The sequence below is a fragment of the Centroberyx affinis genome, unplaced genomic scaffold (assembly GCF_046629955.1).
Source record: "Centroberyx affinis isolate AG114_WGS23_722 - 3 ecotype Tasmania unplaced genomic scaffold, CSIRO-AGI_Caff_v1 ptg005445l_1, whole genome shotgun sequence".
NCBI classification, from domain to species: Eukaryota; Metazoa; Chordata; class Actinopteri; order Beryciformes; family Berycidae; genus Centroberyx; species Centroberyx affinis.
Genome location: NW_027282725.1, coordinates 306,019 through 331,289, shown reverse-complemented (window position 1 = coordinate 331,289; position 25,271 = coordinate 306,019). Strand labels below are relative to the sequence as shown.

At 41.8% G+C, this 25,271-nt stretch overlaps 1 protein-coding gene across 1 annotated transcript in view; it reads right to left on the bottom strand.

Moving 5' to 3' along the window:
- The window catches only part of ctnnd2a (catenin (cadherin-associated protein), delta 2a), a 241,785-nt gene that overhangs the window by 185,370 nt on the left and 31,144 nt on the right, over nucleotides 1-25,271 (bottom strand). The window contains exon 2 of the mRNA XM_071546768.1: nucleotides 4,155-4,267. Coding sequence (XP_071402869.1) covers nucleotides 4,155-4,267 — 113 coding nt within the window. The remainder of the gene's footprint in view (nucleotides 1-4,154; nucleotides 4,268-25,271) is intronic.

The window sequence follows — 25,271 nt, the reverse complement described above, 5'->3', positions numbered from 1 at the left end:
AACCAAAGTGATTGGCTACATTTTTGGTTCAAGTAGGAAATGAAGCTCTACTGGGAGTAAAAAAAAAAGCAAAACAAACATTGTGTGAGTCAACAAAGTCAAGTGGCTCCAGACGGGCTGTTTTGATGGCTCTATCAAGAGAGAGTCTCGCTTCTCTGCTTTCTTAGCTCCGGGAGAGAGTTCCTCTCATTCGCAAATATTGATTGAACTGTCCAAGATCATAGGAATAATATATGTGAATTCTGTTTGGAGTGGATTTTTCCTTTAACGGCCTGACACCTGGCTAATAAGCCAAACAAATCAGAGAGTCAAGTCAGGAGTAACAAGAGGAGAACGGTTTGACAGATGAGCTGAAACTATCTGCCAAACATGGGAAAAATCAATGTGGAAAATAAATATCTGAAAGCCTGGCTCTAATTGATAATGCTGCCTTGAGCTTTTGACTAAGTATTTAGGAGGGTCTGGTTTATTTAGAGCCAAAATCCTTTCAGTAATAACAAATTCATCTTACATTAATTAACTTAACAAACACACTGTGGTAAACTGGAGTGTGACAGTAGGCATACAGGCCAAATATGAATAAAGATACACCTAAGGCCATCTAGGTACATCTGGGGTACAGTTATCTCCAGCGAAGCTACAAGTCTCTCAATAATTCTCACCATTTTCAGTCTCAACATCAGACAATCAAATATCCAAAAGGCAATGTGGCTAAAATCACAACAGGCTATCAAAAAAGAATACAAAATAGATGTGTGAATTTGTTTGACTGACAGTGGATGAAAATACAAGTGGGAGACAAGAGAGATGGTAAAGTAGTGAAATGTACTGTTTTTGCTTAAATACCCTTCTGTTTGCACTGAGAGCCAACTGGAGTGTCAAATACAGGGTCCCATATGTTGCTTTTTGCAACAGTAAGTGTAGGTTATTGGAAAACATCTGTGCTTAGCAGTTCTTCCCTTTTTGACTGACAGAGCTCTTGCTACAACAAAAGAAAGTATGTCACATTTTCCCCGGAGATCTTCGCGAGTAAAAAGCCAATAAGAGTACCTTATCAACATTTATCCTTAGAACTGATGAATATGTTGTTTAAGGAGTGTCAGCCAGAGAGCGCAAAAATGAAGGATGGGTTTATTCTAATTATTATAATAGCTCCTTGCACCTGATTTACTAATGGAAAAACAGCTTATTTAATCACACTATTTACCGCCCAGTGAAAGCATGTTTTATTTTAGGCGCAGACATACACATTTTCTTTAAATCTACCTGGTTTGCACCTGCCTTAGTAAATCAGGTGAGTCTTTATTTGTATCTCAAAACTGAGGATTAAAACTTACCTACAGAGCGAAGTCTGGCCACACTGATCCGTCAGAAAACTGACAGAATTACTAACGGATAGATTTCTGTCCGTTGGGTTGTTTTGGAACGTCAACGCTATTTTTAAAAAAACGCCTCTGATTTGCGGTGACGAATCCGTCAGTCAAAATGGACAGAAATCTGACGGACACGGACATGTCATCAGCGCTGCCCGGACAACGGACAGCTCTCATTGAAAATGAATTGAAATGAACAGAGACGGACAGACACAACGGACTACTCTCCCGTTCTCTCCTAGGAACCGAAATTTCAAAAAGGTAGGAGTCGGACTGCTACGCCTACCAAACGTGAAGCAAAGTGCTGCAGTTATGCAGTTACATCACTATGACTTAGGGCTGCAACTAACGATTATATTCATTGTCGATTAATCTGTTGATTATTTTCTCGATTAATCGATTAGTTGTTTGGTCTATAAAATCTCAGAAAATGGTGAAAAATGTCGATCAGTGTTCCCCAAAGCCCAAGATGACGTCCTCAAATGTCTTGTTTTGTCCACAACCCAAAGATATTCAGTTTACTGTCATAGAGGAGTAAAGAAACCAGAAAACATTCACATTTAAGAAGCTGGAATCAGAGAATTTTGACTTATTTTTCTTAAAAAATGACTCAAACCGATTAATCGATTATCAAAATAGTTGCCGATTAATTTAATAGTTGACAACTAATCGATTAATCGATTCATTGTTGCAGCTTTACTATGACTAGTATTTAAAATATTTTTTTTATAATCAGATGATCTGGTTAAGACCCCCCCCCCAATGATATCATCGTCCATCGCAATGTTTCACTGTGGACATCGTCATATGCCAATTTGGTAGACATCGCCCAACCCTAGTGTATGCACCAGCTATAGGTAAATGTATCTGATTCTGTGACTTTGATTTTAAACTAAGTTTGATACCCAGGTATTTTGAAATTGCCGTTATCATGGTATATTAAAAAACAATGGAATTTTAACACAAAGCCAGGAAGAAAGCCTCTAAGGTTTCCCCAAAAATATCTCATCTGTGACAGAGCAGGAATAAACAGAGTGAGTTTGGAAAGTTTAAAAGCACCTTTTTCCCAGTGCTTTCTCTCCATCTCTGTTTCCGTGGCCCCCCTCAGGGAAGTGTACTTATGCAATAAGCTGCCTGAGGGAGTCAGAGGGATGCTGAATTTATATGAACTCGGCTCTTTGACATGACAGCAAAAGTTCATGCTCACACACACACACGCACGCGCGCACACACACGCAAATGCAGAAAAACACACACACACACACGCGGCGTAAACCACTAAATGCTAAAAAGAGTAAATAATTTATACATCTCCTAACTTTCCTCCAAACTTTACTTTTTCTCAATATTTTTATGTATGGGGAGACATACACAGAATGAAGGGAAAGTCTGTGTGAAAGAGAACGTGAGGGGACAGAGTGATTTATCAAGAGAGAGAGAGAGGGGAAGCCAGACACTGAGCTCTAGGCAAGAGCTGTTAGCATAAGATTCAAAATTAGCATGCTAGTCAGATATGTCTCCTCTCCTCCATCCGTCCCTCCCTCCTTCATCCTCACTCCCTCTTTCTGTTAAGAGCTCTCTTTCCCTCATCTGAAAACAATTTTGGCAGCGGAAAGGTCAGACTTATAATTGGGAAACATAATGAAGTAGTTTTGGAGCGGTCCAGGGCCATGGCTAATATGCTAATTAATGCTGTAATATGAGGAAAGGGGTTCCAGGAAGTGTAATACCATGGCTTGACCCTGGAGTCTCTGTACTTGTGAAGCAATGTTTAAAAAACGAATGTGTGAGCATGCGTGTGTGTGTGTGTGTGTGTGTGTGTGTGTGTGTGTGTGTGTGTGTGTGTGAAATATCATACCCTCTGCAACCAACATGTGTGTCTGATTGGAAGACTGTTATCGTACCCTCAGCAACATCGTTATGGTGTGTGTGTGTGTGTGTGCACTTGTGTGATTTTGCCCACAACCTCATCGTTGCCCCAATCCATCCAGCTGATAAATGTAGCCCACGGCAGGGGGAACACTGTTGTTTTCCAGTAACATCACTCCAAGGATCTGACGATAAAACGTCTCCACCCTGGTTGTGTGTGTGTGTGTGTGTGTGTGTGTGTGTGTGTGTGTGTGTGTGTGTTGAAGGGATATAATGGTGCAGTCAGCGTTAGTGTCATGAAGGACCCAGAAACTGCTCCATCATGCACTCAGTTCACATGTACACACACAGACACACACACATGTACACACCAACAGGTGCAAAATATCACACAAATATACTCACACAGTCTGGTGTATTTTAGCTAATGCTGGTCATATAATACCCCCCAACCTCCCACATATACAAACAAAGGCAAAAAAGTGTGTGTTACTCTACGCCAACTGTTTCAGAACACACACAGACACACAATCATATCCCTCTCACACACTACCCAACCACCACACAGACAGTGGGGACAGAATGTGTGTTACCTGATATTGCCCTCCCTCACCCCACCACCTCCTGACACACACACAGTTGCAACCAAAGTAGTATTTGTTGCCTCATGCTGCTCATGCTTGACCCACATGCATACACACACGCACACACACACGCACACACACACAGCAGCAGCTGCAGGGTCTTACCTTATCATGAGTACACACACGGACCACAAGCACATACATGGCAGCTGTTGAAAGTTTCTTACCTACTCTCGAGTATACACACACACACACATATACACACACACGCACACACACACACACACACACACAAACACACAGTGGAGACAAGGTATATGTGTGTTACCTGATGCTGCTCATGCTGCCTGCCTCTGATCCCAGCTTGCATCTCTCCAGTTGGGTGGCCACAATCTGACGCTCCGCCTCCAGCTCCCTGGTCAGACGCTCAAACTGAAGCTCCTAGAGAGGGAGAGAGAGAGAGACAGAGAGAGAGAGAGAGAGAGAGAGGGAGAGAGAGACAGAGAGAGAGAGAGAGAGAGAGAGAGAGAGAGAGACTTCATTGTGGGTTTCATTGTCACTTCTTTGCCGTTACACCCTCTCAAAGTCCCCTGGTTCAATCCCCTAATTCGACAGGCGCCCGCCCTGCTGAAGTGTCCTTGAGCAAGACACTGAATCCCTACCTGCTGCAGGGCTGCTGCTCTGTAACTGACCCTGACCTCTGACCTCCCTGTGGAGGGGGGCAAGAGAGACCATTTCCCTATGGCAGGCCTATTCAATTGGCGGCCCGGGGGCCACATCCAGCCCAGAAGCAACCTCCGAGTGGCCCAGCGAGCTTGAATTAAATAGGCTATTTTAATAGCGATTTTAATATTTTAATTGTAATATTGTTTTTATAAAATTTGGACTCGTTTTCACTCGTCATGAGTTTATTTCCTCCGTGGCAGAAAAACACGTTACACGAGCCTTCAGAAACTCCTGCAGGTTAAACTGATCTAACGAAACACTTTTGGGGTTGACTGACTCTAACAGACTCACTATAAACAGACTGTAAGACACTCGCTAGCCTAGCAACATTAAGGCTACAAACAACCCATAATGCAACACTCCGTGTAGGAGTCGGTTTTACACCGGTACTTTATCCATTCAAAAAGAATATCTGATGTTGTGAACACGTTTGTCTAGTCCTCGAATATAAGACGACCCCCACTTTTTCTGAAAATATGTCTCTGTCAACCCTGAAACGTAAAATTGACAATGAAAAGCGTCGGTTTAACCCTGCCTGGACTAGCAAATAGTAGTTATGTGTAATCAGTGGTGGAAAGTAAGTAAGTACATTTACTCAAGTAGTGTACTGAAGTACAGTTTTGAGGTACTTGTACTTTACTTGAGTACTTCCATTTTATGCTACTTTGTACTTACACTTCACTACATTTTAGAAGGAAATATTGTACTTTTTACTCCATTACATTTATTTCACAGCTATAGTTACTAGTTACTTTTAAGATCAATATTTTATATTTAAAACATTTGATCATCTTTATAAAATAACTATAAAATACCATTGTTATAGATTAGACTACCCAAAAGTATAGTTAAGATTAGCTTCACGTTGACAACTTTAAAATGCTGCTTACATGTACATGTATGTCAAGAAATCAGTATTAATATTCCAATAACTTATGAAAAATATAACTCTCTAAATGGGTACAGTTTGCATAATGAGTACGTTTACTTTGATACTTTAAGTACATTTTGCTACCAATACTTACGTATTTTTACTTAAGTAAGATTTTGAATGCAGGACTTTTACTTGTAATGGAGTATCTTTACATTGTTGTATTGCTACTTTTACTTAAGTAAAACATCTCAGTACTTCTTCCACCACTGTGTGTAATAGAGTGTGTTATTGGTTACTGTTATTGCCACTTGTTATGATTCTGTGCATTGAGCTCTTTTTTATTCTGTTTCTGCACTTTGTGATGTGCCTGGGTCAGATATGTGACCAAAAATATATTTTTTTATTTCAAAAGTGAAACAATAAACATTGCTATTTTTTACTACATTCATTTGCGTTTGTTTAAATTTATCATTACCAAAAGCTAAAAAAAAAAGGTTTTAAATAGGCTGCTGAAAATGTCTGGCCCATCTACATTTCCCGGTTTTAAAATCTGGCCCAACTGAATTTGTAATTGAACAGCCCTGCCCTATGGGGATCACATTATTGTTATTATTTATATAAGGTAGGGCTGCCACTAGCCTAGGGGTTCGAGAAGCTGGCTTGAGGGAAGTGGGAAACAACTACCATTGAGCTGCAAGACACTTAACCCCCAAATGCTCCAGTGGAGCTGCTCAGTGGCCAACAGTAGAAGACTGTGGCTTTAATGGGCAGCTCCCAGGTGTGAATGTGCGTAATTGTAAGAGTGGGAGGCAAAGCATTGACTAAGTGTGCTCAGCAAAAGCTTCCCAGGATAAATAAAGGTTAAAAAAGGTCAGGATATAACACAGAATACCTATGCTATATTTCCAGGCAATACCTGCAAAGTCAACTAATCATTAAATAGCAATAATTACTAATGATCCTTCAATTTAAAATTACTCTACTCAAAAAACATGTTTTTCTCTCCTGCCAAACAGCATACAGTATTTAGATATTTTTTCACTCAAATGTGAAATTGCCAGAAATATAAAGGTGGGTCATTCACCCACTTCCCAATAATGAGGGGGACCTGACAAGGTGATGCAGGAAAAGAGACAGGGATGTTAAAAGCTCTTAAAACTACAAATCCTTTTAATTACATGAGCGCAACTTCTTAAAATCACCTGACTGTCATGAAAAAGTCAAAGGTATGAATAATAGTATTGGAATAGTATTGAATATGAATAATAAGTTGCTCTGGGACTGTAGCCTACTTGGCGTGGGAGAAGTGGAGCGTTGTCAGCCGCAGGTCATGGAAACAGCTTACAGCTAGAAGACAGCTATGTGACAGTTTAAATGAAGCAGCATGATGAACATGGACGTGATTGACGGGTGAGTAAAGGTGTGAGGCAGAGTGATTGGTGGAGCGCTCTCCAAATGTGCGAGCTAAAAGGCCTTTAATCCCATCCGCTGTGTGGCATGAGAGCGTTGTCACTGGAAGAGTTGAAGCTCTCCTGCTGAAACTAGGTTACAAACTGTAAATCTGTCTAAGGAAGATATTTGTGGAAATTCTTTGTGGAATATGTCTCTTATGACCCAATGTTTTGTTTTTTCATTCCCTGCTTTGTGTTACACATTTTTGTATACATTTGGATGTATACTTGATGAGTTTGGATCAAAAATGAGATATTCCTCATTTGAAAATTGACACCATCCTCTTAGTGGCACTTTTATAGGAAAGTTGTCCTTAGTTGACAAAATGATGATACCTTTACTGACTGGATCGATTCTAGAGGATCCAGTCAGTAAATGTAACCCTTACCTTAACCCTTGGTTTCCCCTAAATTTGAAAAATTGTGTTTTTGGAATGAAACTCAACACTTAGTTAACAGTTTGTTAAATGCATAATAAACAAGATAGGACATGAATGAGAGCGATTAGAGATGAATCTCTATGCTTAGCTTTGATCTCTATGTCCAAGTGTGTATGTGTGTGTGTGTGTGTGTGTGTGTGTGTGTGTGTGTGTGTGCATGCGTGCGAGTGTGTGGCGAGTCTGTAGCTGATGCATTAGCTCTTTAAGTGGCTTAATGGCAGTACTCCATATCAGTCATCTAGCTATGAGCCGGACAGATGAGCTTCAAACCAGAAATCACTCGGTGTGTGTGTGTGCATGTGTGCATGTGCGCTTGTGTCTGTGTGTTGCATTCAGGTTAATCACAGCCATGCAGAAGCAGATCAATAGTGCAGTGAACTTCACCCTACTGAAGATATTGTGTATGTACATCTGTGTGTGTGTGTGTGCATGACAGAGAGAGAGAGAGAGAGAGAGAGAGAGAGAGAGAGGAAAGGAGAGAGAGAGTGTAAGCTGGGTTGATTGGTTTTCTGAAAGCCATTTGAAGCTTTGAATGAGTTGATCCCCACTCCCTATCTCAAATCTCCAACCCCAATCCCCTCTCTGTTCCCCCCCAACCCCGACTACAGAACACACACCCCAGCTCATCTCTCTTGCTCTCTCTCTCTCTTTTACACACACATCCACTTACACAGCACAACCACATACACATGCATATGCACACACCCTTGTCTCCCTCCATCGTCTACTATCGTCCTCTCACACACACTCACTTACACACAAAAGCACAGACCCCCCCACACATCCATATACGCACCTTTCTTTTGCTCTCTCCCACTCTCTCTCTCTGAGCCCCCACACATACATATGTAGTACTAGTAGTAGTAGTAGTTCATTGATCCCACAGTAGGACATTTTTTATCAGTGAAGCACCACAAGTGGTATATTATGCAGAACAAAAGCACTGTCAGCACACTGCAGACACTGTGCACACACTATGGATTACTTTGATTTTACATAGAAATATACAATAAATAACAATTGTGCCTTTATGCTACTGGGAAGCCAAACTAAGACAACGGCTCAGGTACAACTCCATAGACAAATAATGTAGCTTTCTCTTCCTCCCCTCCTATCTCTCTCTCATCTATCTTTCCCCTCATCCTCATTCTTCATCATCACTATTCACTCCATGGTCTACTTCCTATTGGCAACTCTTTACAACTTTCATTCCAGTTTCCCCTTGCACTACCTGGGACAAGGTAAATCTGATACATGTGAACAACAAAGTAGCGGGTTCAGCCACCCTTGTGATTTGCAAAGTGAGGTGACGCTGGGAATTCGAGCAAGGTCTATTAAACCCTTTGGACCCGTAATTCTAAATTACAGCTTTGTTTTACAGCGAGGTGCCACGCTTCAAAGCCCTGTACTGTTTCCCACTGCAGAGTGCTTTGTCACCTTGTTTTCCACATAGCTGTAACTGTTTTAAATCCTCAAGGTGTAAAAATGCAAATCCCTGCACCTTAGGTAGTGTTATGCTAAATGATGATACATGATGCCTCAATGGTATGATGCCTTCTGAGGTACATGGTAATGTCTTGGATGCCTAAATGCCAAAACAGATGGGAAACCTGTTCGGCCAATTCTGTCATGTGCTGAGCTGTGCTATATTATGCATACCCCTCTGTCACAGGTTTTATTCATTCAAATCCCTTCGCCTAAGGAGGTGGTATGCTGATTGATGATAAATGATGCCTTCCCAGCATCGCTACTGACAAAACCTTTTCCAAAGCAGGCTCTTGAATTGGCCAAGGGATAGTATTTCTACCATGTGAGTGAGTTTAACTGACTTGTCCAATTGCATGTTGCTGTGCATTCTGATTAGCTGCAACTGTAAGAGAGTAAAGAGTACATCTGAAGGAAACCTAACTAACACAGGCTCGAACAGAAGGTGACAAAGTAGCCTGCTTCATGCAGTAGTTTATGAGCTCTATGCTGCAGTCTTTTGATCTATGATTGTGGATGCTAATAGATTCTCCAGAGAACCCTTCCAGACACAAAAAACATGATTGATGTGATCTGAAGAACTACACCTCAGTCCCTGTATTGTGAGTGCCATTGTACACCACTGTGGTGCAAACAGCCGTTAATTCAGATGGGAACAGCTGCTGTGACACATTGCCGGAGCAGTCCATGGGAACTTGTCAAATTTGACATTTTCATGTTTATTTCATGTAAGAAATCTAAAAATGATCAGCAACATCAGAAATGCTTTCTGCTGTTATTAAGAAGCATTTAACATTTTTTTTTTTTTTTAGCACAGTCTGCCTACTCAATAACCACTCATGAGCTGAAAGCTTCCCCACCCATAACAGTTTGAAAATCAGTATGGAGACCCATTACTTTGTTAAATTTTACAGAGGCAGACAGCCTTTACACCCAGTGATATGTTTTTATAGAAGGGAGTAAATTCAGCTTGACACATACATAAAAATTACAGATGGACGGAAAGTAATTCACTTTTTACTTGCCATGTAAGTAAACGAATTCACAGCAGTGTGAGAACGCGGGGTATTTTTTTGCAACACAGGGAGTCCCTGTTGGTCTAATTGAAGCCAGGATGAAAGAGAAGCTTGTAGAAGTCATTGAACTTGACACGCTAAGACGAACTGTAAGAACAAGAGAGCTGTGAACTCAGTAAAGTGGAAACAAGGGGAATATTAAAAACTTAACAGAGAGAGAAAGGTTCACTGTGAACCACAAACCATCTCAGCAGTCATTACTGTTAAAAGCCTTGATACTCGGGCAACATCTTTAAACAATGCACTTGGTTGAGTAATTTTGGAGACAAATTTGACCGATATTTTTCCACCTATCCCTGCTGAAGGAAATTTCACTTCTCCACTGTGCTTCACAACAACAACAGGAGTACTGATAGGATAGATTAAGATATGGATCACTGGTCAGATAGCATCACCACATAAACTTAAGAGACAACTTAAGTTCAACAGTCCTACTGCAAGACACTTTATGCTTATTGGTCCCTGCTATTTTTAACTTTCTGTACATACCATTTTAAAAAACCTGCTGTTGCATCAACCCCACATGTTGTTAACAAATTACAAAACAATTCTCTCCGCAATTCTATCTATTCTACCTATCTATTTATCTATCTATCTATCTATCTATCTGGCAGTGTATTTTACCTCGACATGTACATGGACCACAGTCCAGCAGAGCCAGAACCCTGATGAGTTGAGAGTTAGTCCGATTTCAGTTGGCGCTCCCTGTGCGACGTCTCTGAGTGTGTGTCAAAATGCACACGGTGTCGGATTCCACTACGCCGTGCATGTGTGTGTGTGTCACCACCTCCCTCTCTCAGGTCTGAATAGGAGAGAGGGAAGCAGCCGCAGTCAGCCACAAAGGTCGCTATGGCAACTGTAGAAACCCCCTCCCTACCGCCCAGCATTATTCACCAGGTCCCGACTCCTCCCACACACAGTCCCTGCCCTTTCAGACCTATCACGTACCTGCATGCCCCTGGACTGCTCCCACAGAGGTGTGTGTGTGTGCGTGTATGTGTGTACTTCGATTGTTGTAGGCATATGACTTTCCCACACTAATAGCAGGGGGTGGGGGATGGGAGGCTAGTTACAAGTGTTTTTGGGGTGAAACAGCGTACGCTGGTCCTCATTCATCAAGCTATCGTGGAAAAGAGCGCAGAATCTACTGTAGAAATTATCCTAAGAAACTTGCTACATCTGATTAATGAAACTTTCTCACGCCAACAAAATGAGCGCAAAGTACATCATAGATTGATAAATCAGTGGCAACCATGGAATGAGAACCATGTGGAATCAATAATTTACATATGACACACCCAAAATTAAGCATGTTTGTCAACTCTTGGCCTGTAAAAAAGAAGAAAAAAAATCGCATTCCCTACATGCAAGCTACAGACTGCAACACAGCAAAAGATCCAAGAAGTAGAAATTTACCAAAGCAGAAGTTGACGTTTTGGTTGCAGAGGTTGCCGCCAAGAGGGGTGTTTTATTTGGTAATCTTAAAAGTGGGATTAAAGGCTGTCATAAAAAACAAATTTGGCAAGCAATTGCGTTATCTGTCAGCAGTGTTTCAACTGAGAAAAGGACCCTCCAGGAGGTTTGTCTCTAAAATTAAAAATGTCCTATTTCCTATCCTAACCACGCCACATTAATTCTCCGGTCAGAAAGAAATGGTCTGATAGTAAACTTAACACCAAAAAAGTTGTGGCAGCTGGCAGGCTATAATGCAAGTAATTCCAATAGTTTCCCTTGGTTTCCCCTTGGCGTCCCCGCCAAACTCGCGTTTTGGACTCAGCATGTTTTCTGCTGGGTGCTCCAAGTTGAACATATCTCAACTTTAGCCTCGCTGCACATTATGTCAATGCCAGACAGTGAAAAATTTTGCAGCGCCTGGAGGGAAATAAGCAGTCTCTTACAGTTTTCCAGTGAGCAACATTAACTTGGCTGCATCCTCCGTATCGGAGGATCACCCAAGTAATCACTAACTTTGTCTTGTCCATTTTTATTTTCAACGTTATCAGCTGCTAACACTAATTAGATAGTTGCACAGCAACAAAAATTATGTAACTCTCCTTTAGCAGGTAATAGCAGGTAATTGTCACTGCAAGACAGGAAATAATGAAACATCATGAGAGGGAGTTGAGAAAACAAACAGACAGAGCTTGCCTGGATCCAGCCTCATGAATTACTCATCATTTTCATTTGTATTTGTATTTGATGTTTTGTATGGAAAATATTAATTTCCTGTTTCCTGGATATGAGACTGCTATGAATAGAATCTATTCTCATTAGATTGTGTTTCCACAGGAGTTGTCCAAAGGTGATAAAACGGGGGCTACATTTTTAAGGCAATAAATATGGGCCAAACATAATGGAACAGAATCAGGATAAGACAGCTATAGTGCCTCAAAATGTTGCTCATGTATCACAGCTTTAAACCAGATAAATAGCAGCCATGGCTCCATTTTGTTTCAATACTGTTACTATAAGAACTAACGGCAGTATAGTTCTTACTCCGTTTAAGCTAAATTGTCCCACTTGCCAATATAAAGACAGCACTCTGTGTGGTGTGGTGTGTGTGTGTGTGTCTGTCTGTGTGAGACTGTGTGTCCAGAGATAAGGTCCAATCAGTATAAAGTGGCCTATGGGCAGCTATTAACAGTGCTGTTTTTGGATGGGAGACAAAAGGCTATCAAACAGAGCTATGACCTTCTAGTTGAGAAGTAACTCTCTCTCTCTCTCCCTCCTTCTCTCGCTCTCTCCCCCCTTCCTCAATCAGCGAAGAGGAATGAAAAAGGTGAGATGAGATGAGTGGCGTGAAGGAGGGGAAAAGCGGTGTGTGAATGGGGGCTGGTAAAAAGGTCACTCTCCTCTTCTCCCTCACTCCCATGCATACTAAACATCCCGCACACAGAAGCAGCTCTCCTGCTCCTCCCTTTCACAACTTACAGCTGTGGTTTGTGTTGTTGTGGTTCAAGTTTAGCAGAGGTTCGTTTCTGCTCCCCTCTCCCCCCCACCTCTCTCATTCCCTCTCGCCCCTTTGCTTGTCTTCTCTGTTGCTTTAATGAGTTTGAAAATTCAAGCGCAAGACAGGCTAGATGCAGCAGCGAGGGAGGAAGAGAGCAGTGGGACTGAGAGAGAGAGGGAAAGAAAGAGAGAGAGAGAGAGAGAGAGGGAAGGTGGGAGGGGAAGGAGAAAGTGAGGGATATAGACAGAGGAGACTGAGACGCCTCTGTTGATGAAAGTCACATGAGACAATGGCCAAGGGAGAGATACCTGATCCACTCTCTACTGTGTGTGTGTGTGTGTGTGTGAGAGAGAGAGAGAGAGAGAGAGCGAGAGAGAGAGAGAGAGAGAGAGAGGGACAAGAGAAAACAGATTACCAGAATGGCCTGATCATGTTAATGACCCTTTTCTCGACACCATGTGTATTGTGTGTCTGAACCTGAACAGTGGGGTTTACTATTACCTACCAGAGGGAGGGAGTGTGTGTGTGTGGGTGTGTGTGTGTATGTGAGTGCATGTGCACACACATATTCGCATGTCTGCCTACCTGCCTGTGTTTGTTTTTTATGTACATGTGCATGTGTGTAAATGTGTGTATTTCTGGATGTGCGAATCCAATGTGTTTTTGGGTGCAAATAAATGCGCGTGTGTGTGTGTGCGTGTGTGTGTAGTGTATGATTGTGCATATCTGCCGGTGTGTGTGCATCTGTGTGTGTAGGTGTGTATGCAGGTGCTATAGCCATCTGGCAAACAGCAGCAGTTAGGCGGTAATACTAGACTAAGAAATATCACACCTTACGGCTCACACCGGGTCCATTCAGCATCAGCTCTGCCCATTAAGACCGATCTTTTTCCATAACACATGAGTCATTAATGTTATACACTACCTATACCGCCTTTCATATCTCAGTGATGACTGGCCTTTTCTGTAACCGTCAGCTCCTAGAGAATCTTCATTTAAATTAGCAGTAGTACCTGAGAGTGTGTTTTTAACGTGATGCAATAGGCAGTGCCTCAGTACTTATAATCACAATAGAGACCATCCTCAAGGGTAATATGGCTCTTATACAACGCATTTGTAATGAAAGAAAATTGTTTAAGTGGAATCCATACATAAGAATGAACCACAGGAGAAAACAAGAAAGATCACTAACTAGGTCCCTGGTTACCATCTGAGCTGGCATAGCAACCAATAAAGAACATCTAGCCATGCTTCAGGTGAATTATCAACACGGTTATATCAAATCAATTCAAACAGCAGGGATGGTGGACAGGTAAATATTAGTCTGATTGCCCTCATTGTTCCACTGCAATTCCGGATGCATTAGTTGCTCTGAGGGTAAAGATAATTTAAGGACCAAATACTCCCATACTGGACTCAATGAAGCATGAAGCAGATGGACTTGCAACAGCAACAGTCACATTTATTATTGGAATTTGATTCCTAAATCAATTTCTCAGGTATATTTTAATGAGAAAGGACTCCACCAACCCTCTTAACAAAGGGGGTGTATTCTATAATTTGTCCTAGAGGAGGCTGATCCCCGTGTCATGAGACTACACTTTTTAACTCAAGTAACATGACAACCATGATGTACCGTACTTAAGAGAAAATCCACCCTATAGCTGAATTAACATCTTATTCCTGGAATTTTCACAGTTCAATCCAGCTTTGGGAATGTGAAGTGTCTCACAAAGATAGAAAATAGAGAGCCAAGACTCTCTGGATGATATTAAGACAGAAATGCTGGAGCCACTCTACTGGCAATGAATGTGAGTCTTACTTTATGGATAAAGTGACATTACCCAAGTAAGGTTTTATGGGCATAGGCACAATTCCTGATGCACCACTGGCAGCAATACAAAGAAATGAAGTGCTTTTCAATGTCAAAGCTGAAATGCATTCTCACCAGTCAGTCAGTTCAAAAGTAATTTCATTGTCAATAGAGGGACTTGAGGGCTTGACTGCTGATGGAGTCTGGGTTGTCTGGCTTGTGGTTTTGGGAGAGGGAGTTGTTGATGTTTACAAATCGTGACTGAGCTAAAGATCATAGGGGAAAAACCCTGTCAATTCTGTTTTAGGGTGGATTTCGCTTAAATGGTTCACAAGGACTGTTGTTGAACACAACCTTAGAGAATAAGTTTGTGTTGATTGTGGGCTGAGCTATGTAAAGGTCCTTGGTCACGTTCAGGGATATACACTACCAGTCACAAGTTTGGACACATCTTATTGAATGTACTATGTTTTTCATTATCTAAAAGCCATTTTGATCTAAAGGCTTATGCTTAAATGATTGAAATTTGTTTCTTAGACAAATATAAACAATGAAGCTGATGCCTATGTATGAATTTCTTTCCAAAGCCTTTGCCTTTCCATCAAGGCAAAGGGCGGCTACTAAGAATTTAAAATATAAGATAGTTTTGATTTGTTCAACATTTTTTTGGTCACTGCATAATTCCATTTGTGTTATTTCGTAGTTTTGATGTCTTTACTATTATTCTAAAATGTGGAAAATAGTAAAATTAAAGAAAAATGTGGTGTGTCTAAACTTTTGTCTGGTAGTATACACTGTCTCCATACCTTCTCCATTAACCCTCATTCAAACTCTGGCTGATGAGGACAGTTTTCTATCCTGGCTCCAGCACCATGACCATTTGAATTTTGTGATTCATGAGTCTGGCAGTGTTTCCCACTGACAGCATCAACCATTCTGTATGGAGTCAGCAGCAAATCTTCGTTACTACAAATGCCCAGAAATAATCTACGCCAGGATTAAAATATCTTTGGTCCAGGCAACGAGGAATTCTGGAAAGCAGCCTCAAAGACAGCCAAATCAAACAGTCACTGAATAGTGAATACGGGTGTTCACAGGGTAGGGTCCAGGCTACCTCTTTGTCATTAGATGAATAAAATACTAGCCATAGGCTTACAGGCAAGGAAAACTAGCAAACCCACTAGTGACAACCAAAAGCAGCACCTGTGTCTGTTTGGATTCTGGATCCTAATGCTCCTTTAAAAAACAAAAGCACAGTGCTAAGACGTATGGCTGCCAACAGCTGGGCCATAACAGTTTTATATGCATTATAAATATTCAACACACAAACACAGCAACACACTGACAGATCTCTCCCTCGTTAAATTATTTAAGGGCTCGGTGGGCGAAATGAAATCATCTCTCTCTCTCAGTCTCCGTCTCTCTCACTTTCACTCTCTCCCCCACTCTGTCACTCTGTCGTGCTCTCTCCTTGTTTCTGTATCTTTGTCTCTTCCCCATTGTGTGTGTGTGTGTGTGTTTGTGTGTGTGTGTGTGTGTGTGTGTGTGAGTGTGTGTGTGCCGCAATGAGTATGCCCTGAGCAGTCTTCTATTAAACCTGACATCAACGGGTCGGATTTTAAAACAAACAATGTGACGGGGATGTCAGCCTGCTTAACACACACACACACACACACACACACACACACACACAGAGCTCTCTGTCCTAATTATGGCAGGATATTAGCATAGCTTTGGTCTGTCAAAGTTACATAACAACGGAACCAAAAAAGAGTGAAATGATATAAGAGAAAGGCAGAGTTTGGAGTTGGAAGGATAGGTGGAGGGGGATCTAAAGAGGAAAACAGAGAAAACAATGAAAGATGAATGAATTTGTTGTTACATAACTCTTTGCTGTTAAATAAATGCATGCAAATTTGTGAGTGACAGTGTTAGTGCGTGTGTGTGTGTGTGTGTGCGTGTGTGAGAGAGAGTTTGTGTTATGCAGGCTGACATCCCCGTCACACTGTTTGTTTAGTCCAACCCGTTGATGTCAGGTTCAATACAACACAGCTTCCTCTTCACAGTACACACACACACACGCACACACACACACACACACACACAGGCAAGAGTATTCATGCAGAGTGTGGACAAAATAACAGAAACGCCTCACAACATATGAATATCAAACAAGTATCTAATAAGGAATAGGGCCGAAACAGCTTCTATCCTCCTTGGATTGCTGTCATCTAAGTCCTGAACAGTGTGTGGTGGGATATCGGACCTTTCTTCAAGAATGAAAGCCTCTAGTTGTTTGAGGGATAAAGGAGGTAGAAATCTACTGTGACCTCTGCACTCAGGTCACACAGGACTTCCTAAAAAGGTTCAGTGATGGTTCGGTGTTCACCCTTGAATTAGTTTAGCAGTGTGTATGGAGGTATTATCATTATGGGGGTCATGGGTTGAAGGAATCCTTTGCCTTTCTCCAAATGCAAACCCATCCAGGTGTAGAAAAAAAGGTGAAAGACAACTCATCCAACCAGATTACTTTTTTCCCATTGATCAGGGCACCAGGTTTTGTACTCCTTACACTACGTTATGCATCTTTGTGCATTGGCCCTGGATACAAGTGGTTTCCGAATGGCAGCCCTGCCATACTGTAAATATTAGCTTTGTGTAGCTCACAATGTGCAGTTAATGTTGACTGCTTCACAGCCGTGTTGATTCAATTCTGTGGTCACTTATGAGGCTGTAGTTTTGTGATATTCAGCAACTGTCCTGTTAAGTGTCTGTCTATTCCTAGCCTCAACTTGCGACCACTGTTCCTCTTCGCTGACATAGCGTGTCCATATTTGGCATATGTTGCCATGATTTCCGAGCCACATAAAATAATTTTGCAGTCTTTGTGACCAGTGCAACTGCAATTCAGGCGCTGACTATTTGGCCTCTTTGGACGTCTGTTAGTTGCCTCATGTTGGTTTTAAAACTCACAGTGCTGATTTTCAAACCTCTTTTAGAGCTGAAACACACTGCTAATTGGCAGTTGCCTGTAAATCGCCTCTGTAGCCGCCTTTACAATTGTGATTTTGTTATTTTGTCCACCCACTATACGTGTGCATGTGCATCTGTGTGTATGTTTGTTTGGATATGTGTGAACCTGTTGCCAATTAATCGCAAAGGAGTAATTAACTCCTTTGCAATTAAATTGGAGTTTGTAATATGTGGAACACAAACTAATCTCCTACTCTCTCTCTCTCTCTCTGTCTGAATAGTGAGTTCTACTGTATATAAGTTGTGATTAATTGTCTAATTAGTGTTCATAGTATAAGGAAGACTATTCACTACAGTGTTCCCTACTGTAAATACTCTCTGCCCCCCTCTCTGTCTCTGTTTAATAGCCAATTCAATAATACCCTCATAAACAAGCCACACAGAAAAACATAATCTTCTAGTCTCTTGACAAAACAGACAGTATATGTACACACACACACACACACACACACACACACACACACACACACACACGCACACACACACACACACACACACACAGACCTCTATGTCAAGGGAACAAACCAACAAACAACATTTTCTCTGCAGTACTAAAACTGCCTGCTCTTAATATACAGAAAGAATATAGTCTCCATTTACAGATAACTTGGGCTCCATAACAACCTTCCCTTACTTCTCTAGGAAGTGTTTGAACTGCTAGAACTTCTTTCTGCGGATGTCTGGATTGATGGTGAGGTACACTGATTAAAAAAAAAAAATGAAAAAGATTAACAGCTTCTTTCAATTCTGTGACATTTAATGAGACCACAGTTATTGGTAGGCTCAATAAATGTCAGAGGGGTGAGAGAGAAGGGTGCACAGCCTTTTCCATGTTTTTCTTTTTTATCTTAGTTAGCCTCATTATCCGACAACCTGCTGAAGGTGGGATCTGATACTCGGTCAAATCAAAGAAATAAATCATTTTTTTCACATCTACTCTGGCCCTTTAAAGATTTTTTCAGCCCAGGACTAAAATGTGCGAATCTATGTGACACCTACTGTCAATGAAATACTAGTGCTCCTGCCAGTATGAACAGACACAAACCTGTGATATATTTTGGGTCCTTACTTTGCCTTAAACTCAACAAAGTTTTAAAGTTTTCAGAGTCTGAGTAGTTACATTCCACCTGGGTGATGTGGCATTTGCAATTAATTATTAGTGTTTTAATTTGCTTAGAGTACAAGATGGGTGGGGTTTACTGCATCAGGACAATTCACATAGTGTTAGGTAACTGCCAAGGTGAGGAAGATATATATATAATGTGATTTTTTACATATTTTCCTGTGATTGTCTAAACTTTCTGGTGCTCAGTGTATTGTATTATGTGGCAAACCCCACCCATCTGGTAGGTAAGTCGTTTAAAAACAAACGATAGAAAATTATTATTATTATTTGCACATGCTATTTCATCCAGGCCTGATATGCAATTATCACGGTCCACACTTGATAAACTTTCTCATTCAGAAATATTCAAATGCATCTCCTCCTAGCTACATGGCCTGCTACTGATCCATTTTGAGCCATTTTCATCTGCAATTTGTTTTTTAATATATACCTTAATTTTGGGGATGAATCCATCAGGTTTCAGTGGTCAGCTTCATATTTTTAACCATCTCTGTAATAAGTCATTAGGTCACTGTGTCATTTGATTTAATGAGTTCTGTAAGTTTGGCTGTAATAACATAGCTCTATCACCCAGGGCCTTTGTTTTAAATATGATTGAGCCCAATTAGTCAGCCTCATTAGAGGAAGTCTCATGCACTGGCTTCACAGATCTTCGCTGCCTTCACCTTGGCAAATTAGCTGAAAATCCTTCGAAAATTATTTTATGGTCTGTCAACACCACTTGTGGTTTAAAAGTCTGATGATTCATTAATTAAGATATATGTGTAGAGGTCTATGTATGGCAAATTATCACATGCCATAAATGACCAGCAGTGAAATCAAGATCTGTACTGTACATCAGGGCTGTGGAAGGGAAAGCATGGTTGACAGGGGGAGTCTTCTCCAATGTCAAGACAGCTTAGAGGATAGAAAAGCAGGATTTTGACTGGTATGGTTGTTAGTTCAAATCCCAAGAATGGCTGGGAAAATCTGACAGGGGGACTGAATGAGTTAAATTAGTGAAGTTAAGTTAGCAAACTGCTCCACGGGGCTGTTCAGCAACCAACAGTAGAAGAATGTGGTTATACTGGCCAGAGAGTGTCTGCCTGAATGAGTTTGAAGCTGAAAAAGAGCATATATGCTCAGCAAATCTCCCTTGGGCAAATGAAGCTGAAAAAAATGTTTAAGGAGACAAATTTCAATGAAAAGTCATGCCTCTGACTGAAAATCCGCTCACCACTACTGCCCTGTTCAACTTTTACTCAGATTATGGATACCTTTTTTTACTTTATATGTTATGAAAAAGAAGTATTCAAAAGATAAGGTTTGAAAACAGAATCTGTTCCTGGGATTTTGTTTCCGTGGACCATCCTAGTAGTCTACGTCAAATATCCTTCTGTGAGAGTGTGTGTGCATGTGTGTGCATGTGTATGTGTGTGTGTGTACATGCGTGCTTGTGCATGCAAGCGTGTGTGTTGGCTGTTAAGTCTCAGGACAGTGGAGGAGACAACATGATTGGGTTCACGCTCAGTGAGTGTGGATTTGGCCACAGACAAAATGTCACTTGGAAAATGTCACCGCCTAAATGCCATTGCAGCTCCATGTCCTTGTGTGTGCATACGTGTGTGTATGCGTGTGCTTGTGCATGCTCACACACATACACACACACAACACACCCAGTGAGCAGGTGTCTACAAGCTATCTACAAACTCAGAGTGTTGTTCAGCTGGCAAGATTGCCTTGTCTGGCAACGTAGCGATGTGCTAATGGTAAAGTGTTTTCCAAATTCACTGATGAATCTGCAGTGCTGTGCATATTGGCAGAGAGGCACAACATCTGGCTTCAATTGACGTCTTGTTGAGCTCGTGCACCAACATTTTGGCACACATTTTACATTTGTACCCAAAAAGACTTGCTAATTTGTTGTCCGTCGTTTCTGAGAGGTGTTTTGATAACTCATAAAAAAGGCTACATTGGCAAACTATGTAATTACTAAATGATTTCTGAGAAAGGCCATCTTGAAAATATTTTAGTGTCTAAAACGAAGGTATTCCATTCCATATTCCAGAGACACAATTTATTCACCCAACTAGGGGTGGTGGTAGCCTAAAGATTAGAGGAGTGGGCTTATGACCAGAAGGTTGCCATTTCAAATTCCCAGACCAGCTGGGAAATTCTGGGCAAGGAAAGTGAATGTGTAAACACTCTGCCCTCCCTCAACAACTACTGGCAATGTGCCCTTGAGCAGGGCACTCCATCCCTATTGGCTCCAGTGGAGCAGCTCAGTGATAAAAAGTAGTAGACTGTGGTTGTACTGGGCAGCTCCCAGGTGAGAATGTGTGCAACTGCATGAATATAAAGCAGGACGGTGTAGAGAAAGAGCAAGCACGCTCAGCAAAACCCTCCCATGAATAACAGTTAAAAAAGCACTTATTCACCCAGGAAGTGTCTTCCCTTCCCTTCTTTGTCAGCTCTCTCCCGCCTCTCCTCAATCTCCACCACATGATGTGACAGGGGGCTCCAGAGAGGCCCCAAAGGTCATCCATCCACTGGCAATCACAAACACTTGTTTTGATAGATTAGCCTGTGCAAGCACACGCAAGCCCTTGCATGCTCACACAGACACACGCAGAAGTACACAGACACACATGCAAGTGCTTGCTCAAACACACACACACACACACACACACACAAGCATGCACGCACAAATACAGTTCATAGGGAGAAAGTGAAAGTTCAGCTGAAATTATAAAGACAACAAAGCATTGTCAGCCTAACTCTGCATTCAACTGAACATAAACATATCGCCATTTTACTGCCTGATGACCAGTTTCAGCTAGCAGTGTGAACACCAGATCATCAACTGTCGAAGCATGTATGGGGAGGGGTGAAGGGGTCGAGTGGTCCGGTTGCCCACATACACACACATGATGTACTCACACCACCAGACACACGCAAACACACACATACAGGGGACACAAGAGGCTATATCAACAGCAGCACTGCATGTTGCAATCCTTTCTAATTCAAAAACTGTCAAGTGTCTGAAGCTTGAAGTCCTACAGTATACCGTATGTTTCTCTCTGTCTTGTAAAAGACAGATAAGACAGCAGTTGACCATCACTCCTTTTCAACTGATTCCAAGGGAGAGCGAGAGAGAGAGCAAGTGAGGCAGAGTAAAGGAGAGATTAGCATGGAAAACATGTTGTGCTTTCTCACAATGTACTCTTTACAAACCTGTGGAGCTGGTGGGAGATGAAGAGTAAGGGCACTCACACATCCATACAGACACACACACACACACACACACACGCATAATGGCCTGTCCTTCACTGTAGTGTTGTTGTCATTTACAGAGGGAGGAAGGAGAGGAAGTCACTGGCTACCCATCAGTGGATAGGTGACTTGAAGTGCATGTGTGTCTACACCTATGTAATTCTATAGGTGTGTGAGCATGAGTGTGTTTATGAGAGAGTCTGGGCCTGAGTGTGTGTGTATCTGTGTTTGTGTGTGAATCTCCTGAAATGTGCTTGTTTTTCTGTTCCAGCGAGTGTCAGTCTCAGTCTGAATGTGGTGTGTGCGTGCGCCTGTGCATGTGTGTATGTGTATGCAGGTACCTGTAAGCATTTAAGTATGTGTGTTTGCGTGTGTGTAAGACAGAGATGCAATTCCCTAAGCCAAACCCAGAGTGACAAGCATGACAATGATAAAATCGCAGACGGGCCCTTCGGCTCCGTTTTCTGTGATGGGTAAAGGGCTTAACAAGCTTCTCTGCCAGCGCCTTTCTTTGGAGTTCATTCACACCGTTAAAATAAAGCATTCACACTTCCAACAAAGCAGGAGTGTGTGGCCCATTAAATGTGAAGCGAATCGTCACAGACACAATGCCACGTGCTGACAGCGACATCGAGCTTGATGCGAGAGAATGGTGTTTGCTTATGTGTTTAGTCTGTGTGAGAGAGAGAGACAGAGTGTGTGTAGACAGTAAACCGGCCTCTTCAGTGAGACGATTAGAAAAAAGGAAACAATTCTTTGTACTTTCTTCTGCACCCCCACCCTCCCGACTGTCTGTGTATGATGATATGATGGCTGGAAGCTGTTATGGCTGTGGCCGTACCCCCGGAAGATTCCCTAGTGTTTCCTTGTGTTTCCCCTTCCCTGTGTTCCCAGTGCTCCCCTGTCTGTCTCTCTCTCTGTCTATGTTTTGTTTGTGTGTGTATTGGTGTGGGTGTGGTCTCTCTTCCTCGTTCTCCTGGATCCCGGCTCTGCTCATCCTGCACACCTGTCTGCAATCGGCTCATCACCTCTCCCAGTCTGCTCACCTGCTTCTCATCAGCTCATCAGCCAGCAGTATATCTACCCCGGCTCTTCAACCATTCGTTGCCAGATTGTTGTTTCAACTACAAGTTACGCTCAAGGCCAAATCTAGTTAAACTCCCAGTGACTTTGTTTCTCCGTGTTTTCTGTGACTAACCAGCCTCTCTTATCCCAGGACCATCACCCGCCTGCCTGTTTTCCTGCTTGTCTCCCTGCCTGCCTGCCTGCCAGCCACCATCACCTGCCTGCCTCTCTTCCTGCTGGTCTCCCTGCCTGCTTGCCAGCCACCTCCTAGCCTCCAAGCTACCCCTGCCTGCCATCAGCTCCTCATCCAGATCCTCCCTTACAATAAACCTTTTCCTTACCCTCACCACCCTGTCCGTGTCCTGCGCTTGGGTCCCACCTGTGTTCATAACGGAAGCGCTACTGATCGTGATTGGAAAATGTCAAGTGCTCCTTTCCATTTTGAAGGTAGCGGCCGTCAGAGGAGCGATCGGTTTTGACGTCAAAATAAATGTCATTTATGTCAAGCTTTAATCCTCCCGTGGGTCCGGCTCAACCGGTTATCTCATTTCTTTTTGATAATGACAAAGGAAGAGCCATCTCACCTGATCTGAGCTTTTGTCGAGCTGCATTTAAAAAAGTACTTTTTTAAGTTGTTTCAGTGTAGGTAGTTTAAATCTTCAGTTCAGTCATGTCTCTGTGACTGCATACAGTTACTACTATTGTATGCGCTACTCAGAAATCTTTAGCACCACTTTGTTTAGCTACTTTTCAAGATCTATATTGCTTGGAGGAAGAATAACATTTCATAATAAAAGATTCACTGATTATTTGCATTCTTTGTCTTTCTATTTTATGTAGTGTTACTGCTGTTTAATAAAAGGAATAAGCCAATTGCTTAAATAGTTCACTATATCTATACATAATAAGATGATCGACAAGATTTTTTTTAAAAATGTGGTTCTGAAGGCATTGGGAGTTTCCACCATCATTCTCGTTCTGATTGTGTTTATCTGTAGTATAGGCTAGTTAAAGAGAAGAGACTGGACCTTATGTATGCAGTACAATGTATTTTATCTGAAACTTTTTCCCTGACATAGACACAACAGCAGCGCTGCTAAGACATTTTTGAGTTTTATAAAACGGGTGGGGAAACCAGATCAACTGCTTTTTTTCAGTGAATTGGAAGTGATGATGATTCACCACTATGAGAGGCGTTATTTTTCTACTGGGACACAGCAATGAACAGATTGCCATTCACCACCACGTGAGCAGGCTCTCATAAATCTGCGACTGGCGGCTGCTGCTGCTGCCCTCACGCATCTCTAAATCAAACAAATTAAACAAATCAAGAGATTTGCTGATGTTATTATACAAACTCAGAAGAGCTGACTAGCAGGCGATGACAGGCGTGCTGGGGACCTTGAGATACATTGAGCAAGTTGTGGGTGTGAGAAAAGGATGCTTAAAAAATTTTGACTGTCTACTCTGGAACTCCAAATTGCTATTCTTCAACTTCCACCAAAACCAGATTACAGGCATCATGAGTCATGCATATGCAGAGCAGCATGTTTTGGTCCACTTTGTAAGAAATGGCCAGATATAAGGTAACATATTGCACAGTAAAATGTAAACACCATATACTGTTTACATTACCCTTATTTCAGCATTATCCCAGCTATTCTATTTTATTCTACACATCAGGATATGAACTTATCCAGGATTTTGAAAACAGAGTATGGCGTTTCCATGCACAACACATTGTGCAGGTAAATGCACTCAGTGTGTTGCATCTGCATTGCAGGCTTTGGCAATGACTGTCCCCTCCTAGATAGCAGCTGCTGACAAATACTGGAAGTCTTCTGCAGGGGTGCATTCATTTAGCTACCACTCTGCACAGCTATGAAGACGACCCTGGAGAGTGTGTGAGCATGTGTGAGTGTGTGTGTGTTTGAGAAAGAGAGAGAGCATGCTTATGTGTATATGTTTTTGTGTATGTTTATTTGCATTCATGTACATTCATTTACAATACAAATAAATGTATAATCTTTTGCTTTTACTTCTTAACAGTCATGTTCCCTGGTTGTATTTATACGTAACTAGTTTCACCAAAGAGTGTGGGAAGTACTCAGTAACTGGAGAATGGAGAATCCGCTTTTTGAATAAAGCAAT